Source organism: Phyllopteryx taeniolatus, chromosome 12 (assembly GCF_024500385.1).
Source record: "Phyllopteryx taeniolatus isolate TA_2022b chromosome 12, UOR_Ptae_1.2, whole genome shotgun sequence".
NCBI lineage: Eukaryota > Metazoa > Chordata > Actinopteri > Syngnathiformes > Syngnathidae > Phyllopteryx > Phyllopteryx taeniolatus.
This window is the reverse complement of record NC_084513.1, coordinates 21,332,635-21,356,029: the sequence shown is the minus strand read 5'-3', so window position 1 is coordinate 21,356,029 and position 23,395 is coordinate 21,332,635. Positions and strand designations below refer to the sequence as shown.

Genomic DNA, 23,395 nt, shown 5'->3' with positions numbered 1-23,395 from the left:
AGACAGCGCAGCATGTGGCCCAGCACTCGTGTCAACCGCTTTGTTGCCTTTTGTGAGGAGGACACGCAACGACGCCACGTTCACATTCACGCACAAGCAGCGAGCGCGACCTTTGCGTGCGCTCGCGTCACCTCGAAGGTCGACGCTGTGAATGAAGGTGCCGCGAGGGGGGGGGGGGGGACACGCTTTTGCAGAGGAGCTCGGCGGCGCATTGTTCCCGCCGCTGAATATCTTTGTATTGATTGAGCGGGCGAGAGAAAGCGGCGAGCTTCTTTCACAGGTTTATATCAAGGCCGCCGCGGAATAAACAGCCTTCACTCAGTTCCTCGCTCGTCGCCCTCAAGGCCCGGCCGGCGGCGCTTATAAAAACGCTCCCGTCTCAAGGAGAGATGACATGATGTCTTGTTGCAAATCCAGCAGCAGCAGCAGCAGCAGCACGTCTACTTTGGACTTGTGCTTCCTGTAAGGCCGCACAAACTCTGAGCTGGCCGCGCCGCCCACCTTCGCCTCGTCCCGTGTGACTCGCGGCCGGAAAGGCCTCAAAGACGACAGCGGCGGAGGGAAGCCAAGTACTTTTTCAGAAATCCCTCGTTTAGCACGGGGGTTAGGTGAAATCGCGACCGCATCTTTTGGGGATTATTTATACATATTTGAAAGCGCAATGAACCTGCCCGGACTCTTAGAAATCTTCCCCACACTTCTATTAACCTCTAGCGTCCTCTTATGAGCACTTCCTTGACTAGTACTGTGCACTATGTACATTGGATTCCTTGTAATATGGGTTACTGTACTCCCTTGAAAGCAAATATGTGTACGTTCTATTTCTTGCTTTGTCCTGATAGGCTCAGGACTTTGTTCCACCTCCGCGGATGACGACACACTCACACAAAAACAAAAAAAAAGATAGCGCTAGCGTGCCTAACCCATGTTCAGGTTTTGTTTCTTCTCCTATTGTAAGTTATTAAAACAGGAAAACGAAAAGTATTTTGGGTGCAGAGAAGATTTTGGAATGTTTTTTATCAAAACCAGTAGGGTTAGGTTACTGTATGTAATTAAAAATGTGATTTTCCCTTTTTACTTTTGTACTTAACATTTCAGTTAAGTGTTGAATGAGTATTTCTACTTTGACCAGTCTTTTTTTACACAGGTCCTTCTATTTAATAGTGTCAAAATGTTCCGAAATATCTAAATGTTCACTCTTTTTGGGGGCTTTGACAATATTTTTCCCCAAAATATATATCTCTTTTGAAATTACATTTCAAAGATTTACATTTGACTTAGTTAGTTAGCAGAGAATTCAAGCATTAGATCACTGCATGACCATGGAACACATGACCTCAATTTACTTGAAAAATTCCAACCCCCACCCAAAAAAAAAATGCAATAAATCCAAAAGGTTCCAAATATTTTCCGCATTTGAATTATTATTATTTTTTTTTTTTACATTTTCGCAACAATTTTTTAATTGCAGACCATTTTAAAAGAATAATGTCTATATTTTATTTGATTTTTTTAAACTTGGATGTGGACTTAGAACCCTGGCTGTTGTTTTTTTTTTAAACGGCAGGTAACTTATTTTCACATCAAGAAGATAAGACCGCACTTGAATCCTTTTTAGGTGGCCAGTTTGCGACTTATTTTTTCCACGATTTCTGACGGGGAAAAAATGTCGGGAATTCGACCTTCCGCTGAAGTCGGAAAGCGTTGCCGCTCAGCGCTTATGATGTCACCCAGGAAGTGGCTCGCTGACAACACTTCCGAGTGCGCGTGCTCAGTTTTAGCGATGAAAAATAATTGGTCATTGCTTTGTCTCCAGTTAAAAGAAAAAAGTGGCTTTTTGCTGCTCCAGTGAATTCCCGCCACGTTTGTTTTTGCTTGCGCAGCACTCAGCGTTTCTGGAAGATGTGACCTCACCGGTGAAATCGGGAGGTCGGCGTGACCAAAAAGACGACGGCTCCCTGGCACGTTCCCGGCAGCTCGGCCTCGGACGAGAACACGAGCTTTTCTTTTTCGTTTCCTTCGGCTTTGACCCGCGCAGACACTCGAAGGCGGGACGAGAGGACAACTTTGTATAATTCAAGGCTTTGCATTAAACGGCTCCCCCTGCAAAAGTCTCGCGAGCATTGTTTGTTGATTTGTTGGGCGCTCTTCTGGTGGTTGCCATGGCGACTGCCTCCATTTTCTTTCATCGCGGCGGCCGACATAAAGGAGCGTGTCCTTGTCTCCATAATAGTTACAAATTGAATACTGCACTCTCCAAGGACTTACTGTGAAAATGTGTTTGTGCATCAGAGAAGACCGGCTGAATAAATTGAAACTTTTTTGTAACTTTTTAATTAGCTTTTTTTTTCATAGCTTTTATCTTTTTATTTTGTCACTGAAAGAAAAAAGAAAGAAAAGAAACAGACACCCAAAACCATATTAAGCAGGAATATTCAAATGGTTTTAACGTTGAAAAGTAGCCTCGTGGGACACAGTTCCTATCAAGAACTCTTACTCAAACGCGGAAACTCAAAAACTGTCATCAACATTTTCATGAGCTTTTTGTCAGAATTTGTAATCAGTGAAATACAGGTGTATAACATTTTGGTTCATTACACTCATGGGTTGAACATTGTTGGTGAGAAACATGCGAAACGAAGATGTGATGTCAAAAAATAATAAGAATAAGAATAATCACCCTCAAACGTATATAAATGTATATATATATTTGAAAAGAAAAGAAAATAAGAACATAGATGTGATTCCCCTACATCATGGAACATACACGCCAAAAATAGGAAAAATATTAAAATCGAATTCATTTTCAATTAGAAGTATTTGAAAATAGGGAGTTACTTTTCAATCACCCGGTATACACACACACACACACACAAGATTTATTGCCAAGAAAATAATCTACCAAACATGGTAGATTTCTTCCCTTTTTGTGCTATGTTCATATGGACAGTACTGTTTATCATAAACAGACTTCTGCATGTCGCTCGCGTCCGTTGTGGACCTCTCACCTGATGTCTGTTTGTATCGTTTGGTAACAGCGTGGCGTTCAAGGTCGCTTTGCATAGCACGAGGTCACATGGTGGGCTCCCGGCAAACCAAGCAGCACATGTGACAACGTCCTCGTCCAAATGCGGCCAACTTAAAAACACACAACAACTCGCTAATTGCGTCATACGTGTTGACAATTGTGCATTTGGGAATAGACTGGATGACATCGCACAAGCGGTGGGTATTCAAGTCCGCTATGTGCAACACTAAACCATACGCCGAGTATAGTGTGGAAACTTGAAGACTTGTGAGCACAGAACGGGCGCGAACCCCAGCAGCGCTAAGGTGGGCACGTAAGATGGCACACCACAGCAGGCCTTAAAGTGCGCTCTTCGCAATGCTATGCGAACCACTACGCTATACTTCCTGTACAACGGCAAAGCACTTCAGATAGAGTAGGCGACACCAAAGCAGCGGCGACATAACCGAAGCGGGACGCCGCAGTGGGCACCGCCACTGTCACGACTCGTGTTTTTGCTGATTTTCTTTCGGTTGTTTGGTTTTGTTTCATGTCAGTTTAATGTTTGTGCGCCCCTCGTTCTAAATGGTTACGCCAAAAATACAAAACAAGAGGGGGATCCAGTTGAACTTATTTCTCTGTCTCTTACAATTGCCGTAAATTCTCCCAGAGTAAAAAGAGGTGTCAATTTCAAGTGCCTTTTGCATCTCATCAGAAGTGCAGAATGTACAATGCAAACAACAGGGAAACAGACGTGACGGCAACAATGATCCGACACGGACGAAATACACGCTAACTGACGAGACAACAAGGCACACCTGGACAAGACACAAGTGACTGGAGGGAGCCGACTGGTAGAAACAAGGAACGGGGCAAATGTGATCAGGTGGAAAGGAAAACCTAACAAGTTGACATGGACAAGGGACACAAAAGCAAACGTAATGTCAACCAAAAGCCGGCTACTCTTCACAGCAAAAGACACGGACGGCGCACGCCACAGCGAAACGAAACGGCCGGGACGCTGCAGATGCAACTCCGTGGCGAACATATGCTGCGAGGACGCCAGCTAATTCGTCAAGGTTGAGCGGAAGCCCAGGACGCCAAGGTCGAAGTCATGAGGTGAATCCCTAGCGCAATAAGAAGCCCCACGGCGCCACTGTGACGGGCTACGCTCGGCCGTCCGCTAGCGCTTCAACGAGCTTCGCTCACGTAGCGCATGCGACGCCGCACTTCACCCAAAAAGAGTTACTGTTTCAGGGACCGGGCTCATAAAGGGGAGTTTTAGACATGGCGGCGATGAAAATGCAGATTGCTCCTCTTTATACACAGTATCTATATCTATATATATATATCTCTATATGTGCACATTGCATTTGCTACTTTCCCCCTTCTGTCTTTGTCCTTCCTGCTCTATTCATCGCACCCAAATATACGTCAACGTGTGATATAACAGTGCTTGTCTACGCTAACCGTCACGCGCACGCACAAACATGGAGGAGGAGGCAAGGGTGGCGATAATTCATGTTCCTCTTATCGTCCTCTTTACTGGCCTCGCTGTGACTACCGTTTGAATATTTGGAGGACGGGGTCATGTTTGCATAGGGAGCTCAATTACGACACTAATAACAATGTCGGCTGCCAAGCGCTGCAAAACAAAAAACCCCAAAAAAGGAGGAGGCAACATGAGGAGGGCTGGTGTTCCGTGTTGGCAGACCAAGGTGAGGCAAAAGACTCCTACATTCACAATGGAAATAAAGGGAGCGTGACGAGTTTATTTTCACAATACAATTGCAGAGGACGATAAATCATGTAACAAAGATGTCAATATGTCTGTAAGTGATGTTTTTCTGTTTTTGTTTGTTTGTTTGTTTGTCCTTCACATCTCAGTTCGTCACCTTGACTTATTGCGGTGTTGTTTATTTCTCTACGAAAGCCCATTCATTTCACGGCAGTGCTTCGTAACTACTTAAAGGCACGCTGGATAAATTAACACGCACGGCTTGATTGGTCGTCATTCATTAGTTTAGCTGGGAAAAGTGCCTAAAAGCTGAAATACACACCTCTCGATGAAGTTGTTGCACTTTTAGAGCAGCAATTTCAACGGTCCCTCTCGGCCGCTAATCGCCAGCTCGCCGCTTGGCGAGTAGACAATGGAGAGGAGACGGAAAACAAGCCACTCCCGCCACACTTCACCTAAACGCACACACACCTGTCCAGCATGCTTCCCCTCCTGTCCCTGTCCTGTCCCTGTCCTGTCCCTGTCCTGTCCCTGTCCTGTCCCTGTCCTGTCCCTGTCCTGTCCCTGTCCCTGTCCTGTCCTTCCCTCACAGTGTGTAGCACCACTGAGCCATACGACACTTGAATCCAATGTGTCAATGCTATACTTTCCTCATTTGTTTACAGCTAGTGCTTTGTCGGTTGTCGTCTTCTTTTCCTGTGTTATTTAGTTACCGTTTCACTCTCTCCCTCCTTTTTGTTGTTTCAGTCACTCCCCTTTAAAAGCTTTGTTCTGACCCTAATTCTCCTTCAAGATCCGTCAGAACACAAAGAAACCACAGGGCTCCGGGAATACGGGTTAGCGGACGTCCTGATGTGGGCTGTTGGGTCCGTGTACAGCCGGTGTCAACGTTTTTTGATCCGCATTGCCAACAGTAGGTCGTTTCCAGTGAGGGTCGGAGCGCCCTTTGTCACCAAATCCTTATCTTAGATCGCTGGCCCGAGTATAGCTGATGTTTGCTCAGCCAACAGTCAACTCAGCTTCTTGTATTTCTTTGCCTACGTGGACTCGTTCTTCTTCTTTGTATCTCCTCGGGGCGCTCCAGATGCGCCGGCTCACACGAGTCAGTCCGGTGCTGAAAGGGAACACAGAACTATCAGCCCCAATCGTCTCCTCGCCCGCCTCCGGGTTCTGCTCGGCCGTGTCTCATCTGCGTGGCCGGGTTTTGCTTTTTTCGTGTCCGCTGTCCTCGCCGATGGGGACGAAAGGCACGGTCACGTCCTTCGGTCTCCGCAGTTTCATATTTACATTTATATCCCCGGCCCCCCACGTGATGACTTCAGCGTCCATACGTGTCCATGTTTCCCAAGGCCGACGTTTCTTAGAAGGAAGGCGAAGGATGCAACTCCCGCCGTTTGCCTGTGGCGCATTTTTGATCAACTCATGATACAAAGCGATTCCAACGCTAAGCTCGTCCGGTGGTTTTTCTGTGCGCGTGAGTGGCCACGGCCCGCTACGCTCCCCGCGACCCCGGTGAGGATATGTGGCTGGATGGATGCGCTCTCAGGAAATCACATTAGGAACACGTGCAGTCTCATGAGCGCCGAAACAAGAGCCGTTGGTAATAAGGCACTATTTAGATTGACACTGCCAAACAAATATCCATCCATCCATCCATCCATTTTCAACTGACTTCGGGCGAAAGGCGGACCACACCCTGAACTGGTCGCCGGTCAGTCGCAGGGCACAGATAGACGCGGACGACCGTTCGCGCTCACATTCACATTCGCACCGTCACTGAGTGGGAAGTGAACCCGCGCTGCCCGCACCAAAGTCAGGCGAGTGCACCACGACACCATCAGTGACTCCAAATAAATATCACTTGAACAATATTTATTACAATATTATAGTAGTATGACAATCTTTATTTGTGCGACCTACCCTCAATGAGCTGGGCTTGAAAACTAACAAAAAGGAACGAAATGAGGCATTGATTACTTCATTTAAACGAATGTGACTTCCAATAGAACAGGACATTTTGACTTGACAAGCTCTCCAGAAACAAACAAAGAGTGAATTTCTACTACTTACACCGATACATTGTGGTACTCCTTATCCTAGGCTACGATCAAGTGAAATGTTCTTCGACACAAACTGCCTGCCGGTAAGAAGAAATCTCTTGGCAGACAAAGTCCAGCAGCAGGAAGGTGCCGGATAATTGCGGCATTGAATCCGTCCGTTCCTTGCCGGCACGCTTTCTTTGTGTCCGCAATCTGGAAGTAAGTAAGCACTGCTGTGTTTCCCCCGTTTCGGCGTCCCTTCATCGTGTGCAGCTTCGGTTCTGTGTTTTGATCCCACTCACAGTAGGTTCGTGGTTACTTCTGCCTTGTGTAGGTTAGATGGAGTTTGACTTGCGGTATAGAGGTCGCCTCCAGCCACCTCCGAGTCCTGATTCGACTCCTTTCCTAAAAGTCCAAAACAACTGTCATCTTGCTCCCTGGTTCGCGTTCCTCCACGTGGCCGCTGCCCCCGAGGTCACAATCGATCAAGATCTCAAACGCGGTCGACTTTACCTCTCTGTGTTGTCATCCTCGGAGGTTATAAAGGTATCAGAGCAGTTGCATTTCCTTACTTCCCACCATTGCCTGAGATACGCAATACAGTCGACATTGATAACCACTGAGTACACGACACACTGTAAGTGTCGTGAATTGCTTCTCGAGTATTTCTTTACATCGCAAGGAGGGTTTGCGGACACCCTGCATTTCAGCCGCTCAAAGAATCCGGATCTGGCAAGGGAAAAGTGACATTGTCGCAACTTGAGCCATGTGGCGCCAACTTGGCTAACCTCGCATTAGGTGGCGACACGACAGAAGCGGCTCTCGGCGTGATGCGACGTAGACGGGACGTTGGCCGCGATGAGCTCGTTCACAGCCGAGCGGAAGATGAACGGCGTTATCGCACAGATGAAAAGCCGGCGCGTAACGCGTGTGTATAGCCGCCGCCAAAATGGGGTCAGAGCGCATTTGCCCGCATCCGCTTGGCTACCGTGCGGCGCGATACGCGCGTTATCGCACGACTCTTGCTCGGCTCGTGACAAGGTCGTCCGCTTGCGGGTGAGGGGTCACCGGGCTCCCGGGCAACCTCGAGGACGTGTTCCTTCCGCAGCGGCGTAGCGCTCATTAAACGTCCCGGCGAGTTGCACACGTGTGGTGTAATCTGGAATAACACACGTGTCTCGAGACTGCGGTCACCAATTAAAAGGGGAACGTAGTCAAACTCTGCAAAAACATTGCGCGCGCCTAAACCTCGAAAGAGTTGCAGACCGTCGACCGGCCTTGAAATTGTTTTTGAAATATCAGCAGTGGCAAGGCAAGGCAAGGGGGGAAATCAAATCGAAATATATATATATATATATATATATATAAGTAAATGGTAGATGACTGTGCTGCTTTTACAAGGCGACACTAAAAGCTTTTTTTTTGAATAAAGGCGCCGCCGCGGCTGCAGCATTAAAGCCACAATGGCGAGAGTGGCGAGGACCTTGGGTTTGACATGAAATCACGTGGCCTCGTCTGCGCCGGCCCACATGTTAAAAGCTCTTTGCTTGTGAACGGCAAAAGTGCTTTCGAGATGCACTGAAAGGCTTCAACCTCCTCTCTGATTTCATCGCAAGACACATTAGACTTTTTTTCTTTCACATTTCTATTAATCATGTACCCTTTATTTTTCTAGCAATTTTGTATGATTTGCAAATACTGTATATATTTTCATACTTTTGAGCAGGTGCCATTCATGCTGCATTTGCAATGGACAAGTCAACCCAAAGATGTAGCTAACCCTTTTTTCTACAGGCTCAGGGTCCTTCTTTTTTTTGTTGTTATTCAAAATCAACACACCTATTGTTTTGAAATATAGATGAGTGTATAATGTAATTCCATCCACCATATGACTCCCGATCATAGTCGGCCTGCACACGAGACACTCTTTCCAAACCATCTCACCTTACATGCGACAGGGACCACGCATTGAACTTGTGCTTGGTCTTTCCTTGTACAAGTGTCATGACAATAAAGTTTGAATTGAAGCTTGTTCTCATGATTAGGCTCTTTTTTTCTCTCTCCATGTACAGCACTTAGTTTCAGCTGTTGTTGCCTTTAAAATGGTCTCTAAATAAAAACTGAGCTGAGTTGAGATTATTGCCGCATGGTGTGTTATTGCAATCGTTGTTTTGTAGGACGGGAACGGGCTGCCGGAAAGTTTGGGGCGGGAATAGTTCCTCCGCAGCCTTGACGCTTGCCAAGTTTTCGACGTAAACAGGCCACTCCCTCCTGCCGGCGCTCCGCTTGGACAGGAACGGCGGAGGAAGGTCGCCGGTGCCTTGAGCTGCAGCTATGGGAGGAAACGTGAACGCCAAAACTGGATCGGCTAATCTCAGCCTCATTTATGCAGCCGCCCACCACGATGAAACATTCTATGTGGGCAGGCCACATTCGTGATGGTGACGTCACTAACTCGTGGTCCTCTTTTATACTATGATTTTACTTTGATACTTTCTGACCCTTTGAGGAAATCAGCGTTTTTAACAAGACAAATATCACTCGGTAATATTGTGCTTTATATAAGACATGCAAACGCGGCAAAGAATGAAAGATGGCGTCATTGCTCTTTGTACTGGTTGATGTGCTCCTTGGACACGTCACTGGAGATTTGCAGAAACGGTGTGCTGATCTCGCTGGACTCCACTTCGCCGGCCACCCTCAGCAGGCACGACAGCACCATGTCCTTGGCCACGCCCGCCTCCAGATTGCCATCCCGGCTCAGTTGCAAGGTGATCTGGTCCAGGCTGGTCAGGACCATCTCCGAGCCTAACAGGGAGCAAACGGGGCCTGAATTTCTGGCCATGTTCTCCATCATGTACTGCTGGTACAGATCCAGGAGCTTCTGTTCCAGGTAGCCGTTCAGGAGCGAGTTGGTGTAGGGTCCCTCGCGCCCTTGCAACAAAAAGCTCCGATCACGACCGCTTCCCTGTCTCCAGTGATTGGAGCCCCCCCTGAGAGGCGGCAGGAGCCCGACCTGTGCGGCTCGTCTCGGAGGGGAGTCCTCCCCGGGCGGCGGCACGTCGCAGGACTGCAAGAAGGGACCCGCCGCCTGGGCGTCGACGCGCACCTGCTCGCCGCTGTCGGCCGACAGGGGCAGAACCTGGTCGCCCCCGATGTGGAGGTCGCTGTAGTTCTGGCAGATGCTCTGACAGAAGGACGGAACCAGGAAGGTGGCGTCGCCCCCCGAACGGGGAGAGGGGATCTGAATTCCCAGCGAGTTTTCTATGCCCGGCTGGGTTCTGTACAGATCCAAAGACTCCAGCTGGGAGACTTCTGGAGGACTCCCGCCGGCAACGTCGGGATTGTGACGGAGGTGCGTAACGACGCCTGCAGAGCGGGAAGAAGCTCCGACAGTACTCTGCTGCCTCTCTCGGCACGGGAGGGACGATTCTTCTGCGTGGAGGTAGGCCATGCTCAGCAGTTTCCCTTCACAAAGCATCCCTGCGAGGCAAACTTTCTGAATCAAAGATTTTAGACTGTAAAAGAAAAAACCAAAAAAAAGCCTGATGATAAAGAGAAAATTCTGTCTGCGAACCAAATAACAACCCTAATAGTAAACTAACATGACCAAAAGCCCGCTTGGTTATACGCACCAGCTGGAGAGGAAATAAGATTGGCTTGGTTGTTTTTTTTGTTTTGTTTTGTTTTTTTACAGGCACTCTTCCTCTTTCTTAGTAAGGGCTGCTGCAGCTGGTGGCGTTTATTACCGCTACCAAGAAAAGCTCAGTGAAATGGATGGGGCGTTTAAAGGAGTCAACTTGAATAAACAGTGGCTTCTAAAAAAAAAAAAGTCCAATTGGGCTGATTTCCTAACCCTCACATCATCAAAACCATGACAAATCTAAGCAAGTTAGGTCGAAGTCCTTTTGAAAGGATAAAACAAAGTCCGAGTCCCAAAAAAATCGAAATCATTTGGATCGTTTTCCAGAAAGACAAAGAAATTGTCCAAAACTCCCAACAGTTGAAGGTACACACTTTGTTGGACAGCAACAATCATTGCAATACACGCAATACAGTTCATATACACGTCAAATGTATTAGAAATACCCGTTCATTGTCATGTAAATGACTAATTGTATCAAGTGTCCAAGGTTGAATATGTTGTCCAATAAAGCTACAGTATGCACATTTTGGTATATTATAAATTGATATAGTAAGCTGTCATTTTAGATTTCGGAATTTACAAATTGTCCTAATAAAATCATTCCAATGCCTGTTTCATTTCGGAACATCCGCTTCGCACACTTGCAAGCCATTCAAATGACTGTACGGTGGAAAAGCCCAATTTTCATCTCATTGAATTGATTGCATTTTCTTCAAATAAATTCGACATGAATCAAATATCAATCCAATTCATTGAACGATTGAGCTCCTTAACTGTGGCTATTATTCTTAACTCACAAAATGTCACATAAAAAAAAAAAATCATCTCACTCAATCCCAATAACACCTGACAACTACTCATTCCTGTCACAATCGTATTCGTACCTCAACCTGTGGAAAGCAGAAGCGCGACTTTCGTCGGTCGCTTCCTCCGAGAAACCGTGTCGGGCCTGAGCATAAAGGTCAAATTTGCATCATCTTCCCCAAAGTGGAACAGAGCAGAGCAGAGCACCTCGGCTGCCTTCTAACAATCTTCGGAAAGAAAGTTCCAACGAACGACAGCTCAGGAAAGCCAAGCGGACGCTGTGTTGTGTGACTAATGAAGGCTACGCTGCGCTGACGTCAGCTTCTTCTGCAAACGAGAGGCCTGCCTCTTTTATGCTCCAAAATATGACGTGAACAGGATGCGGATGGATGGATATGGCGACATCCAAATTGGGCCTGCTATAGAGTAGTAACAGAATCCTAAGAATTGTTGAATATCCATATGATGGATATCGCAACCAAACTTGTAAATAGTTGATCACCGTGCAATAAAAGTCAAATAAAGTAAAAGCATCGATGGCACCCACAAGTGCCAATAGCGATCAGCAAAAAAAGCTGTTTTACTGGCACCTAGTGGACTTCTTCCTGAGGTCACGTGCTGATGGGATGACGGTTTGATATTTGCGCAGAACATTCTGGTGGAACTCCACACATTTTGGTAAATTCGGGAGCACTTTCCGGGGCTACGCTTCGCCCGTTCCCTCTACCTTTGTGTGCTGACAAAAAAGCAAAACATACTTGTGAAGTTAAGCCTCTCGTTGCTCACTGAGTGAAAGTTTGACTTTTGAGGAATATTGTTTTGTTCTATACTTTGTTCTCCTGTACTTTTGCCGTGTACTGTACTTTGGGCGTTCTATTGCGCAATTACACAAAAGACGGCAAACGTTTGATTCGGGACTTCATGAAAGCAAAGGAACAGCGAGACTCCATTCACGAACTGTCTGTTGTTTCTGTGTATCGATCCTTGGCATACTGTATTATATTCTAATATGGATATTCTCCCGCACGCCGAGTCAATCACAAAGTCTTTTGCTGATTGATTCTGTAGGTGGGTAGCTTCAAGGATGCTCCGCGATAGCGACGGTTACTCTGTTATGGGTCGGGACACCTGAACCGGGCTCGCGGCTCAATAGTGTCGACTTACCGAGGCCTCCGTGTTGCCGAGCAGCGACCGATAAACATTGACGCTGAGATCGGGTTGAACAAGCGACCGTCCGGCACCACGGACAATTGTGGTTCCAGGCGAGTCGGGCGATCGCTTCAGCTAGCTTCTGAGACGCAAATGTGGACCTCAGAGGCAAGCGTCTGAGCGTTTCGAGGCATGCTTAGGAGGATAAACCACGTGTTCCGTCCCAACCGTCACGGGCAAAGAGAGCGGGACGGGTTCGGGCCGGGCTACCACAGCGCCTGTACCGTCAGGCTGGTCCGCAGCACCTCCACGCCGCCGGCGGGAGAGAGGACGCGATCTTCCGAGGGCGTCGCGTTGAAACGGAGCAAGAGCGCCGTGAGCGCGGAGTCCCCCTTGTGCTACTACCACAGGCGAGAGGACCGCGTGTGGCTTCACTCCCACGAGCAGAACTGCCTGCAGTACCTGCAAGCGCTGGCGGCTCTGCGGCGGCGCTACACAGAGAGTGTGAGCGACGTCAAGGCCACGGTGGCCTCCAAGAAGAAAGAAAAAAAAACAGTAAGCTTCCACTTTTTGGGGGGGGGGATCCAGAACAAAACAAGCCCTGTCACCCATAGGCCATTTGGAACTGAATACACTACAGCAGCACTAACAACTACTTACAACACAGGCTTAACGTAGCTCCTCCCCAATATACAAAGTCTGTCACTAAACCGGGATGCGTCACTTCCACATAGTTCCTTGGACTAATGACCGTACTACTACCGTACTCCTATCTTTGGCGACTTGTTCTTTCAGAAAGAGCACGAGAACACCAACGGCTGACTTTTGAAGCAAATAGCTCGGGATAGGTGCACGAGAGAAAACATGCAAATCGAGCGGTGCCTCGAGATGCGTCGTATGCGCGGCGACCTCAAATCACTTCACAGCAAACGGCAGTTAGTGAGCAATTCTTGAAAAAAGGATTTCTATTTCCACTCCCAGTTGAAGTTTACTGCAAAGCTAAACACAAAACACGTTGGATATTCAAAACGGTCACAACGTTGCCTTCTGCTAGCTTAATGCTAACACCCAATGCATAATGCCATAGACGGGCTAACGAACAGCATCAACACATGCGGCGTTACAACCCTTTAAGCGGCATATGCAGACAAAGGCTTCATCAACACGTAATACAGGGTGGGACAAAAGTAGGCTTAGTAACACTGCTTTACAATTATGGTGTGGACAATTAGACCTCCCAATACCTGATTGTACATAGATTTAAAAAAAAAAAATAATAATAATAATAATAATACATTATTTTAAAAACACGCCGAGCTGTTACAAAGCATTTTTGGCATCTATGCATCCAAAGTTTCTCTGTACTAGTGTATAACGCTTAACCCTGATTTTAGCACTTCTAGGGAGATTGGAAAATGTATAACATAGCTGATATGAACTGCTTCGGGTTATGCAGACGATCAAAAACGAAGGGATGAAAACAAATTGGTCTCGAATTTCAAGCCTATCTTATGCTCCCCATCTCGACCTCCAACATGGCGGACAAACAAATGCCAGTCCCGTGATTGAAATCTAGCTGTCTAGTGTCCTCGTGTTTCGGGAATGCGGGAGGAAGCCCGCACAGGCATGGGGAGAACATGCAAAAACTACACAGAAAGGTTGGAGCCAAGTTTCCAAAACCGAACCTCGAAACCGAGGCACCGCACAACTAAGCAGTATCGTGTACTTCCCGTGGACAGGTATCGAGAGCGAACCCCTCGGCGCCGCCCGTGCCCAATGTGGAGGACACGCTGCGCTTCCTGGATGAGGCGATTGCGAGCTGTGACAGTGAACCTCAGCGCAAACCTTACGTGGATGACGGAAACGCTGACGTGGACTTCATAGGTGACTTATTCTATCGTGTGGTGTTAGAGATATGAATTTGACAACATCCTCATTTAGAAATGTATATATATATATATATATATATATATATAGACTTCATGGTCAAAAATACAAAATGTGACACGTTTTCCAATGGCGAGGACTATTTTGACACAAACGGAATTCAAATGAACAAAATACGGTTGTTAATGGCCAATAAAATATCGAACAATGGAATATGCAGGAATGCTGCTCTTTTTAAAAAAAAAAAAAAAAAAAAAAGCTCTTATTTATTGACCCATAAATGACCTAAGTGCAAAAATATAAAAGACACTTAATTAGGTCCACCTGCAACATCAAAATGAGATACAATCATGCCTTCGAGTCAATGTGATGTCTCCATTTTTACTCCAATTTGCATCTTATTGTTCCGATATTGTCCTGCAGTTTTGAGTGGTGTGGAACTGCACTGCGTCATACAGAGAAGTGTGCTTCCTGTGCCAATAGCTCTAGCCTCATTTATGTCAGTCAGTTAGTATTTCATCATTCCATAAACACAAATCTTCTCTGAGGCTTGCAAGACACTGAAATCCAAAACAATATAAGCAATCAAGCAGTCATGAAAACAACGCATCAAACAGAAGCAAAATCCATTGGAACAAAATGTTCACCGTTGGCCAATCCGCGTTACAATGTATAAACATGAAACAACAACTTCATAGTCCGATACATCGAGTGTCCTCTTAAGCTGCCGGAAGCGTTTCAGCACAAATTGTGCAAGTTTGACTATACAGCGGCTAATCAGACTGCGGCATACAATGACGATTATTATTCAAGGATGGGAAAGTTGGTACATTTTGCATGTTGCAATGCAAACAACAAATGCAACAATTAAACTGTTACATTTATGGCAGTGTCAATCCAAACTGAGCATTAGGACCCTTTTATATTGGATCTCCGGATTGTACAGGTGTACCTAATGTTGTGACCAGTCAGTGTGATATGTTGGGCGTATGTGAATTTATTTTTGCAGGGTTTGTAATGTTGAATTACCAGCAGCATACAATATCGGAGTCAAAGGTTGAGCGGCGGAATGACTTTGTCTTGGATGGAGAGTGTTGTAAATTAGGCCATTTTAATCAAGGGTTGATGGTGCAAATTGAATTATGCGCTTCCTGTAGCGCAAGGTTTTCATCTAAAGTGGCTGTTTAGGTTTAGTGCTCCGTATCGTCTCACTGTGGGTGTTTAATCAAATGTGACCTTGACATTTCCAGTGCTCTGCCGTGGGCGTGGGAGAAATGACACCTTTGTCAGTGTAATCAAAACAGCAGGCTTGGCGGTGATGTCAGCCCTGGGAGGAGAGAGAGAGAGAGAGAGAGAGAGAGAGAGGGGAGAGAAAAAAAGATCATTTCCCAGAATAACAAAGGGGAGTGAAATCAAACTTCAAATTTAACATCGTACAAAGTTTCATAGGATACTTGAAAGCCAAACTGCAAAGCTTGAACGCAAGATGAACATTCAGTAAGGGAGAGAAATAATGCAATTTGCAGATTTGGATATTTAGGAAAAATGGGCCTTTTGTTGACAGAAAAAGTCGTCGATCTTTTGAGTCTCGCTCATGAAAAATAGGAGCAAAAACCTGTGTCGGATTTACGTTTGTATTCAGTGAACCGTCTATTTACTTCGACTGTAAGGCGGAGGTGCCAAGCATTCATCTACCATACCACCCAAATCAAATCATTTGAATAACAACGCACCACTTTGATATACTGTACTTGTATCATTGCCCGTGTTTGTTGATGGAGAAATCACACAGGTCCGGCGTCTTCGTTTCGACTCGGGTTCGGGTTACAAAATAGGGCTCCTTGCCCTATAAAGTCGACACTGTACATGATGACGCTTCATGAGGGATGCACATAATCGCTTCATAATTATTGTTGTTGATTGTAAATTGCATTTGACCCGCTCTGTCTACCCTACAGCGGCGTCCAGCTCAGCAGAACACGACCTCCACTCCAACTGGGTCTTGCGGGTTCCTCGGGCGGCAGGCGACCCTGACGCGCAGCGGCGGGAGGTTCTCGCCCGTGCCAAAGAAAAAGCCCTCGATAAGAAAAACGAGAGCGGGTCGGCCAGCGGCGGCTCGCGCCTGCAGAGGAACCCCATCCATTTACCCAAAGCGGTGGAGAGTGCCCTGCAGACGCTTCGCTTCAAGTCCAAAAAGTCCTGAAGATGCTGAAGACTCTTGATGATTGATGCTCATTTGAAGAAAAAGACAACTTTTTGTGCTTTGTTTTCTGGGGGGAGGAAACACTCCTGGTAGGTCAGGGGTAAAGGTAGTCCACTATTTTTCCAGTCACCTTTTTTGAGTTTGTATTTATTTGACTGTAAATCCAAGTTGTTCGGTGTTGAACCGACACATATACATATAACCGAGCGAGCCTGCTGCTTTGTGCTCGGCAGAGGTGATTACAAACCTTCCTGACACTTTTTCTTATTGTATGTCAGAAGACTTTACCCAAAGAAGTGTCAAAGTAGACGAGCACGTCAATATTAGGATGGATTTTTTTTTTTTCCCTTCTCCCCCCCATTCAGCAACTCTGAGCCTCTTGTTAAAAACTTTTTTTTTGAAGAGGAAATAAATAAGTTATGATGGGATTTCAAGTGAATGCAGTTTGAAAGGCATCAAAGGCAAGAGGAACAACAGCTCCTCCAGCGACGAGACTGTCTTGAAGGCGAATGAATATGTTTTCAGTTTTCTTCTGTCAGAGCTGCTTCGCCAAAAGAGTTCAAGGCTCACACACTTGGAAACCAGCGAAGGTTATCGATTTATTCGTATACGTGTATAAAGGTCGAATCCGCCTTGTCAACTTTTATCCAAACTCGGGAATATTTCCAATGCATCTATTCAGGGTTACGTTCTATTCTTAGCATTGGTAAATACAATTCGAATAAATCTCAAAGAATAATTAAGTATGATGCGGGTGAAGAGGAAAGCTCTTTTGAGTGAGGCATGAAAAAATAAATGGAAATGAAAATACACGAGTGCCCTCAATAGGTGCAGACTAGTATTACCAAGCGCGGCGGTAAAGCGGTGGTTTTCCCATTGGCCCAAAACCCGAAACCGCGCCCACACCAAATGGACCCGTGGGGATTTCGGCCCCCATTTAACAGACAACAAACTAATGTAGCCTTGAATACTGCTCATAAAAGGGCACATCATCCTTGCTGACAACCGCTAGAAGTGAGAAAATTCCTCATTCGGGTCGCGGTTGAGCTGGAGCCTCTCCCGGCCGACTTTGGGCAGCCTGGACTCGTCGCAGGACACATATGGGAAAGCAACCGTTTACATCGTTGGAATCTTCAGTTGGCCCCAAAATTGTTTTTAGAATGTGGGATACCAGCAGAACAAAACGCCACACAGGCCGGCACCCCGAACCTCAGACCTCTGAGGCAGTCTTTCTTCTTCAATTGGGGGGCAATGCTGGAAATGGACCAATTCCAGCTACCTAGACCATACTGATTTCGATATTACTAAATAGAGCCCATGGCGCTGCTGTTTTGGTTAGCGATTGAGTTCAGATTAGCACAAATGAACACTTTGATGACCCTGTGTCAAGAGAACAGCGTCCAAAATCAAGGGTTTGTTTCTCTACGATTGAACACTCGTGTTTCAAAGCAGAGTGTATCGTTTTCAAACTGCCTGACGTAGTCTCACGTCAATATCCGCCCGTTGGCGTCTCTGCCCAGAGAAAGCCCCCAGCTCACGAGCACGCGTGCATGCCAAGAGCGCTACATTGCTGGCGTGACTTTTTCCAGTATTGCCGAACACCAAATGCTTAAGGTCTGATGTTGGATTTTATGGAATGTATAATCAATTACATTTATAGGACAACTTATCTGAGAATAGGGATGTCGGCGCCGGTGGTTTTCCAAGCCCAACCATATGTAGCAGTCCCGGGTATGAGACACTATTGTTCTACATGTTTACCCTTGTTTTGCCTCTGGATCTGTCCAATTCCTTCTTTCTAACTTTTGTTGCTAACCATGGGGAAAATATCCGGCCAAATAAAAAGTCTGTGGGACAGTGCTGGACGTAAACGAAGCGAGGCCGGCGTGTCACACGCCCCACGTGTGCCCGCAAATGACAAACAATCTATTGGCTCATGCCTTCTGTTGCTTAAGTCTTTGACAGGCTGTTCCTGCAGTGCCATTGCCGAGTTGTAAAAATAATAATTCACATCAAATTAGAGGCATTCGATGGTACCAGAGAGCACTGATTCAAAAGAATTTTATTCATATTCTACTGTCAGGTCATACAGACACTTTTAACCCAAATGACAAAAAGTGTTGTTTTTAAACTGCAAACTCTCCCTTTAAAATGGTTAGAATGTTGACTGGGAATGGCAGGAACAGGAACTTGACTTTGACCTGCGCTGAACGGGTGAAGGTACCTCATGAAAAGGTTTTTTTCTTTGCTTTCTTACAAAAGCAAGCACAAAGAGGACAAAGCATCACTTCTTTTCCCCTTTGACTTGGGGGCTGAAGAAGGACGACATTGTCTTCATGCCGCTCTTGTCCGCCTTTGCCAGATTCTTCTGTGCGGCCGTCAACTTCTTGGGGGGCTGCAAGGTGACGAAGAAAACACTGAACACACACGCTGACCTTCGGTTCAAACAAACACAAACGACAAACCATCTCTCGAGGTCGACTGAGATGTCGCTCTGGAGGACACGCAAGACGACAAAACCGCAGGCAGTCACGACGGCCGATCTTTGTCTAAATCGCTGACACTCACTTTGCGAGCAAAGTCCCCACTGTTGAACTGGGTATAGTCTTCTCCCGGCTCCACTGGCTTGTCGGACAGTTTCCGCTTCTGGCAAACGGGGAAATCCATGCGTTTTACAGTTTGGACAGCGTTGATGGCGCACAGGCACAGGTACATCTCAGTCAATTAGAATAGCGTCAAAAGCCTCATTTAGTTTGGTATTTCAATTCAAAAAGTGAAGCTCATACCACGGAGATGCACGACACACACAGAGTGAAATATTTCGTCATTTGTCGGTCTATGTATCATTTTGATGATTATAGCTTACAGCAAACAGTTTCTCCAGAAACTATCCTATTACGTAACAATGTTTGGTACAGATAAGCAACCGCATATTTTTGCATGAAATTGCAAGACATACCTTGAAAGGCGGTTCGGTCTCCTTTGGACTTGTGACCTCTGGTAACCTGCATAGTGACAAAACAGGCCTCCTCTAAATAGCTATTCCTAGTGACTTGGCAAGAACAACAAGTTGCGTATGTGGCTGCAAACGTACTGCAAGTGATGACGGAGGTCCTTGCTCAGGTCTTGGCTGATGTACTCGGATATTAGACCATGGGCGTAGGAAAGGTAGTCCTCTGAAGTGTAAAGGTAATCAAACACAACGACTAGAATTGCATTAGTAGATCACGATGTAACAACTCATCAATACTTGGTGACACATAAAGTGTGCTACTGTCGCCATCTATTGCTACTGTGAGAGTACTACAAGAACCTCTGAAATCGATATACAGTGGAACACCGGAGATGGATGGAACACAATCCATTCTGGGACATTGGGCCTCCACTTAATTCAGGTTTTAAATGCCCATATCAAGTCCTTTCAACAACGTCGTGTTTCAACATGAATGTGTCCCGTATAAAATCTTGATGAAGTCCCCTCCCGTTATTTTTCTGTGAATATAATCTTGCTCGGTCACAAACACATGGAAATCTGATCGGGTCGTTTTGCAAACATTACGCCGTTTATCGGCTTTTGCATTCAATCGACGAAGTGTATAGATGTCAAACTTGATCCGGCTCACAGAATCATTTTGACCTGTTACGCATAAAACAGCAGGAAACAAAACGATTTGGATGGAAGGGGACCTTTAACGGTATAGGCAATGTTTTAGGTTAAACCGTCCTACAAGTATATAGAGAAGTTATACACTGTATAAAAAAAAGAACATCGAATTAACCTTAAGTAAAACTCCTCATTCTTTAATGCGGCATGACGGACGCGTCGTATTCAAGGTAGTGGAGAGGGAGGGGACTTTGTAACTTACGCTCAAGAGTAAACATTAGTTAACTGCAGTGTAATAAACATGTTAAACAAGAAATTCCATTTGCCATATTGTACTGAGCAACCAGGACACAAACAAATGTCGCAATGAGTTCCATTTCCTATTCCATGGATGAAATTTTGCTCGGTTCTGCCATCGTCACCCGCGGCGTTCTGCACTGACGTAGGCAACACAATTCCTAGCTAGCTCGCAATTCCTCTCTGAATCGCTCACTGAGCTGAAATCTGACGACATTGCCTGAATTCCTCGCATTTAGTGCAACATAAAAGGATTTGTATTTTTCTCTGAAATTTTTTGTTGAATCTAAGGGTCCCCCATTCAACATAACCTTATCCAAAAAAATCTTACCCTCGCTTGAGTCCGACTCCATCTTGACTCGGACATACGTGGAGGATTTAACTCCCTCCCCCACAGAGATGTTCTTCTTCTTGAGCACAAGGACTGTTTTTTCCACCTACAGTAACATGACAAAAAATGGGAATTCAACAGCAATCTATATCTAACGATGGACTAATTTGAGGATAAAAGGACAAACCTTCTTCTTTAACCAAGCCATTGTTTTTTCTCGACTGTATCGGTGAAACTGGAGGCTTCCTACCTCTAGAAAGAAAACAAAAAGTGTGATGCTTCAAATTTTAAATATTGCCAACTTTGAGCGTATTAGCTCCTTACCTTTTTCATCCGTGATGTGATGCATGGAGGCCAAAGAACGCACGCAGCTCAGTAGCCTGGTGCACGCCGGAAACTCTTCATCCATCACCATTTGAGCCACCGGCTGGAACTTGCCCTGAACACACACACACACACACACACACACACAGAGCAGAGAACATAATTCAGAGCGGCTTTTATGGAGTCTTTATGGACCGAAAGGGGGCGAGCAACAGATGTGCAGCGTGACGGACAGTCAAGACGCTTAATAAACTGCAAGCTGACTTTCGCTTCCGACAAAAACAGCATTGAGCGTCACACTACGGCCTCAGTGGAGTGTCACAGAACGACAGCGCACTGGGAATCACTGGATTAGGTCTTCCAATATCGGATCGGCCAATATTCGGAATTTGATGCAAATTCTGCGGTTGGCGGTAATGTCTTAAATCGCCGATCCGATCAATGACTTCAAATATCACAGCCGGCACAATCTCCTTTACTCCGTGGAGGTTCCGCGCTGCTGTTGTGTATGTTTGACTCTGAAAGCTAGTTTATTTGAATTCCTGTCACGCGCCTTGTGACGTAGTACGTACGTGACGAGAACTCAAATGTGGGCCGTCCTTGAATGCCCTCCAGAGGTGATTGATGTTTTACCCTTGCATCTCGGTGAGCGCGGGGTATGGCAAACATTGTTCAACGTTGACAATACCTTTGTTCATACTCGGTCAACAGTACACAAGTATATAAAGTAAATAAGTTTTTTTAAAACAGTCATCGCTTCATCTTGTGATCAGATCAGATTTCTGTCATAGGTGATCGGTCATCAGCCCCAAACATCCTCATCGCGCAAAGCCTAATTAAGATGAATCTCTTACGTCTTTTCCAGATTTGATCGAGTAGGGCAAAATGAGATAAAGCGGATCCATCGGTGTGACAAACAGAAGCCTCCCATCTGTTTAGAAATAGGTGCAGCTGATTAACAGGAGACTGAACACTGACACTGAATAAATAATCACGTATAGATTTGTATCAGACTTAGTCAAAACAGTTACCTCTCTGGACTGTTTGGCCAACGAACCAGGAGCGGAAGTCTTCTTCAAAGGCTTTGACCTCGTAAAGCTGCAAGTCGCCGCCGCCGCCACTCAGCATGTACAAGGAGGCGGCATCTGCAGTAACACGACTAAGAAATTTACTCATAGGGAGACCAAAAGGTACTTTAGTTGGGATTTTTACCTTAATAAATACTTGTACCTTACTCTTAGTAAGTAGGGTTAGATAAACACAAGAACTGTTAATGTGGTTAACATTGTGGTGCATTTTAAATTGTCTTCTGTAAGGAATAATACATGAATCATATCTTTTATAGGCCCGCCATAGTCCATAATTAACCTACCAATGCTAATTAATGCATTAGTACATTCATAATGACAACAAATATTCGTATGAAAAGTATTTCTAGGCCATAAATATAAAACAATCATTATTACAATCTTATAACATTACCAAAACTTCAGTTAGTAGTTTACATTCAAACTTTAGCTTCTGCCGCCAACGCTAGTGACATCATGCACGCCGTATCGCGAGATCACAGTTTCCCGTGGAGCGGAAGTTGTACCTGTGGCTGGATTCCGGAGTCGCACAAAAGTCGGCTCACTGTCCTTCCTCTGGCTGTCCAGGACGGAGCCTGGAAGCAAAGTCGGGCCCATGTGACAGTTACACGTCTCATGCAAACACTGACGTGATGTATGAAGGCATGCCGGGAAGGTGAAGTGCTCGACAACTCACACCAGCTATCGTCAAGTAATGGCGCCGTGCTAAACTAGCTTCGAGCGGATGTCGCATGAAGTTACCTGCAGCAATAACGACCCAGCTGTCGTTCTGGACGTTGGGCGTCCGCCTTTTTTTTGAGGCCATGGTGAAACTTTGGACCTTGTCGATTGATTTGCGGCTGTCACTCTGTGTTTTTGCGAAGCAACTCAAGCGAGCGTTTGCACGAGTTTGTTTTCAGGCGAGCTCAGATTCGGCGCTTCTCTACTAACATCCGCCATTTCCTCGCAGCGATGGGGGGGATTTGTTTGGCACACTTGCGTCTTTATTAGCTTTTGTTCGCTATTTTTGATAACTTCTTCAGACCCTGCAAGTTGTCTCAGTATGTTGAACAGTGTTACGCCCAATTGTTATCTTAAAGTTGCAAAACCCACCCTCTTTTAAACGTGTACTGCCCTGCGTTCCCACTCTGTATCATGTAGTGGTATGTACCGTCGTGACGTCACGCTCAGTGAAGTTCTTCAATAACATTTCAATTGATTGTTACGTTGAGTTTCTTCAGTTTGTCAACAATAAGAAGGCTAAAAAGATTTTTGACAGTATAGTTGTTTTTGTTTATT

General features: G+C 45.8%; 3 protein-coding genes across 10 annotated transcripts; 1 reads left to right on the top strand and 2 right to left on the bottom strand.

The window, feature by feature from the left end:
* Positions 1–8,162: 8,162 nt before the first annotated feature.
* On the bottom strand, positions 8,163–12,545 carry LOC133486912 (TLR adapter interacting with SLC15A4 on the lysosome). 2 transcript variants are annotated; one of them, XM_061792753.1, is made up of 2 exons: positions 11,315–12,545; positions 8,163–10,302 (listed from the first exon to the last, which is right to left on the bottom strand). In XM_061792753.1, exon 2 carries the CDS (start codon positions 10,263–10,265, stop codon positions 9,384–9,386), a length of 882 nt encoding a protein of 293 aa, XP_061648737.1. In that variant the 5' UTR covers positions 10,266–10,302; positions 11,315–12,545; the 3' UTR covers positions 8,163–9,383. The 2 variants fall into 2 exon arrangements, with proteins under 2 accessions (XP_061648737.1, XP_061648738.1); XM_061792754.1 differs by having other exon boundaries at positions 8,163–10,267.
* LOC133486913 (uncharacterized protein C13orf42) lies at positions 12,458–16,821 on the top strand. The gene is made up of 3 exons (XM_061792755.1): positions 12,458–12,938; positions 14,123–14,267; positions 16,229–16,821. The coding sequence occupies exons 1-3, from the start codon at positions 12,576–12,578 to the stop codon at positions 16,471–16,473; spliced, it is 753 nt and encodes a 250-aa protein (XP_061648739.1). The 5' UTR covers positions 12,458–12,575; the 3' UTR covers positions 16,474–16,821.
* Positions 14,557–23,268, bottom strand: rnaseh2b (ribonuclease H2, subunit B). Of its 7 annotated transcripts, none has more exons than XM_061792748.1 (11): positions 22,859–23,268; positions 22,624–22,692; positions 22,061–22,174; positions 21,884–21,960; positions 21,030–21,144; positions 20,893–20,957; positions 20,706–20,811; positions 19,568–19,649; positions 19,433–19,478; positions 19,042–19,119; positions 14,557–15,597 (listed from the first exon to the last, which is right to left on the bottom strand). In XM_061792748.1, the coding sequence occupies exons 1-11, from the start codon at positions 22,920–22,922 to the stop codon at positions 15,592–15,594; spliced, it is 822 nt and encodes a 273-aa protein (XP_061648732.1). In that variant the 5' UTR covers positions 22,923–23,268; the 3' UTR covers positions 14,557–15,591. The 7 variants fall into 7 exon arrangements, 5 of the variants coding, with proteins under 5 accessions (XP_061648732.1, XP_061648731.1, XP_061648733.1 ...); XR_009791150.1 differs by lacking the exon at positions 14,557–15,597 and adding an exon at positions 18,518–18,868 and having other exon boundaries at positions 18,939–19,119; XM_061792747.1 differs by lacking the exon at positions 14,557–15,597 and adding an exon at positions 18,518–18,868 and having other exon boundaries at positions 22,859–23,267.
* Between the last annotated feature and the right edge of the window lie 127 nt (positions 23,269–23,395).

Excerpts from the sequence above, each read along its gene's own strand:
- LOC133486912 (XM_061792753.1), bottom strand. The coding sequence starts at position 10,265 with ATGCTTTGTGAAGGGAAACTGCTGAGCATGGCCTACCTCCACGCAGAA.
- LOC133486913 (XM_061792755.1), top strand. The coding sequence starts at position 12,576 with ATGCTTAGGAGGATAAACCACGTGTTCCGTCCCAACCGTCACGGGCAA. Across the intron at positions 12,939-14,122 it reads AGAAGAAAGAAAAAAAAACA|GTATCGAGAGCGAACCCCTC; the intron begins GTAAGCTTCCAC and ends TCCCGTGGACAG. Across the intron at positions 14,268-16,228 it reads CGCTGACGTGGACTTCATAG|CGGCGTCCAGCTCAGCAGAA; the intron begins GTGACTTATTCT and ends TCTACCCTACAG.
- rnaseh2b (XM_061792747.1), bottom strand. The coding sequence starts at position 22,922 with ATGGCCTCAAAAAAAAGGCGGACGCCCAACGTCCAGAACGACAGCTGG. Across the intron at positions 22,693-22,858 it reads CTGGGTCGTTATTGCTGCAG|GCTCCGTCCTGGACAGCCAG; the intron begins GTAACTTCATGC and ends CTTTGCTTCCAG. Across the intron at positions 20,958-21,029 it reads TCACATCACGGATGAAAAAG|AGGTAGGAAGCCTCCAGTTT; the intron begins GTAAGGAGCTAA and ends TTTTCTTTCTAG.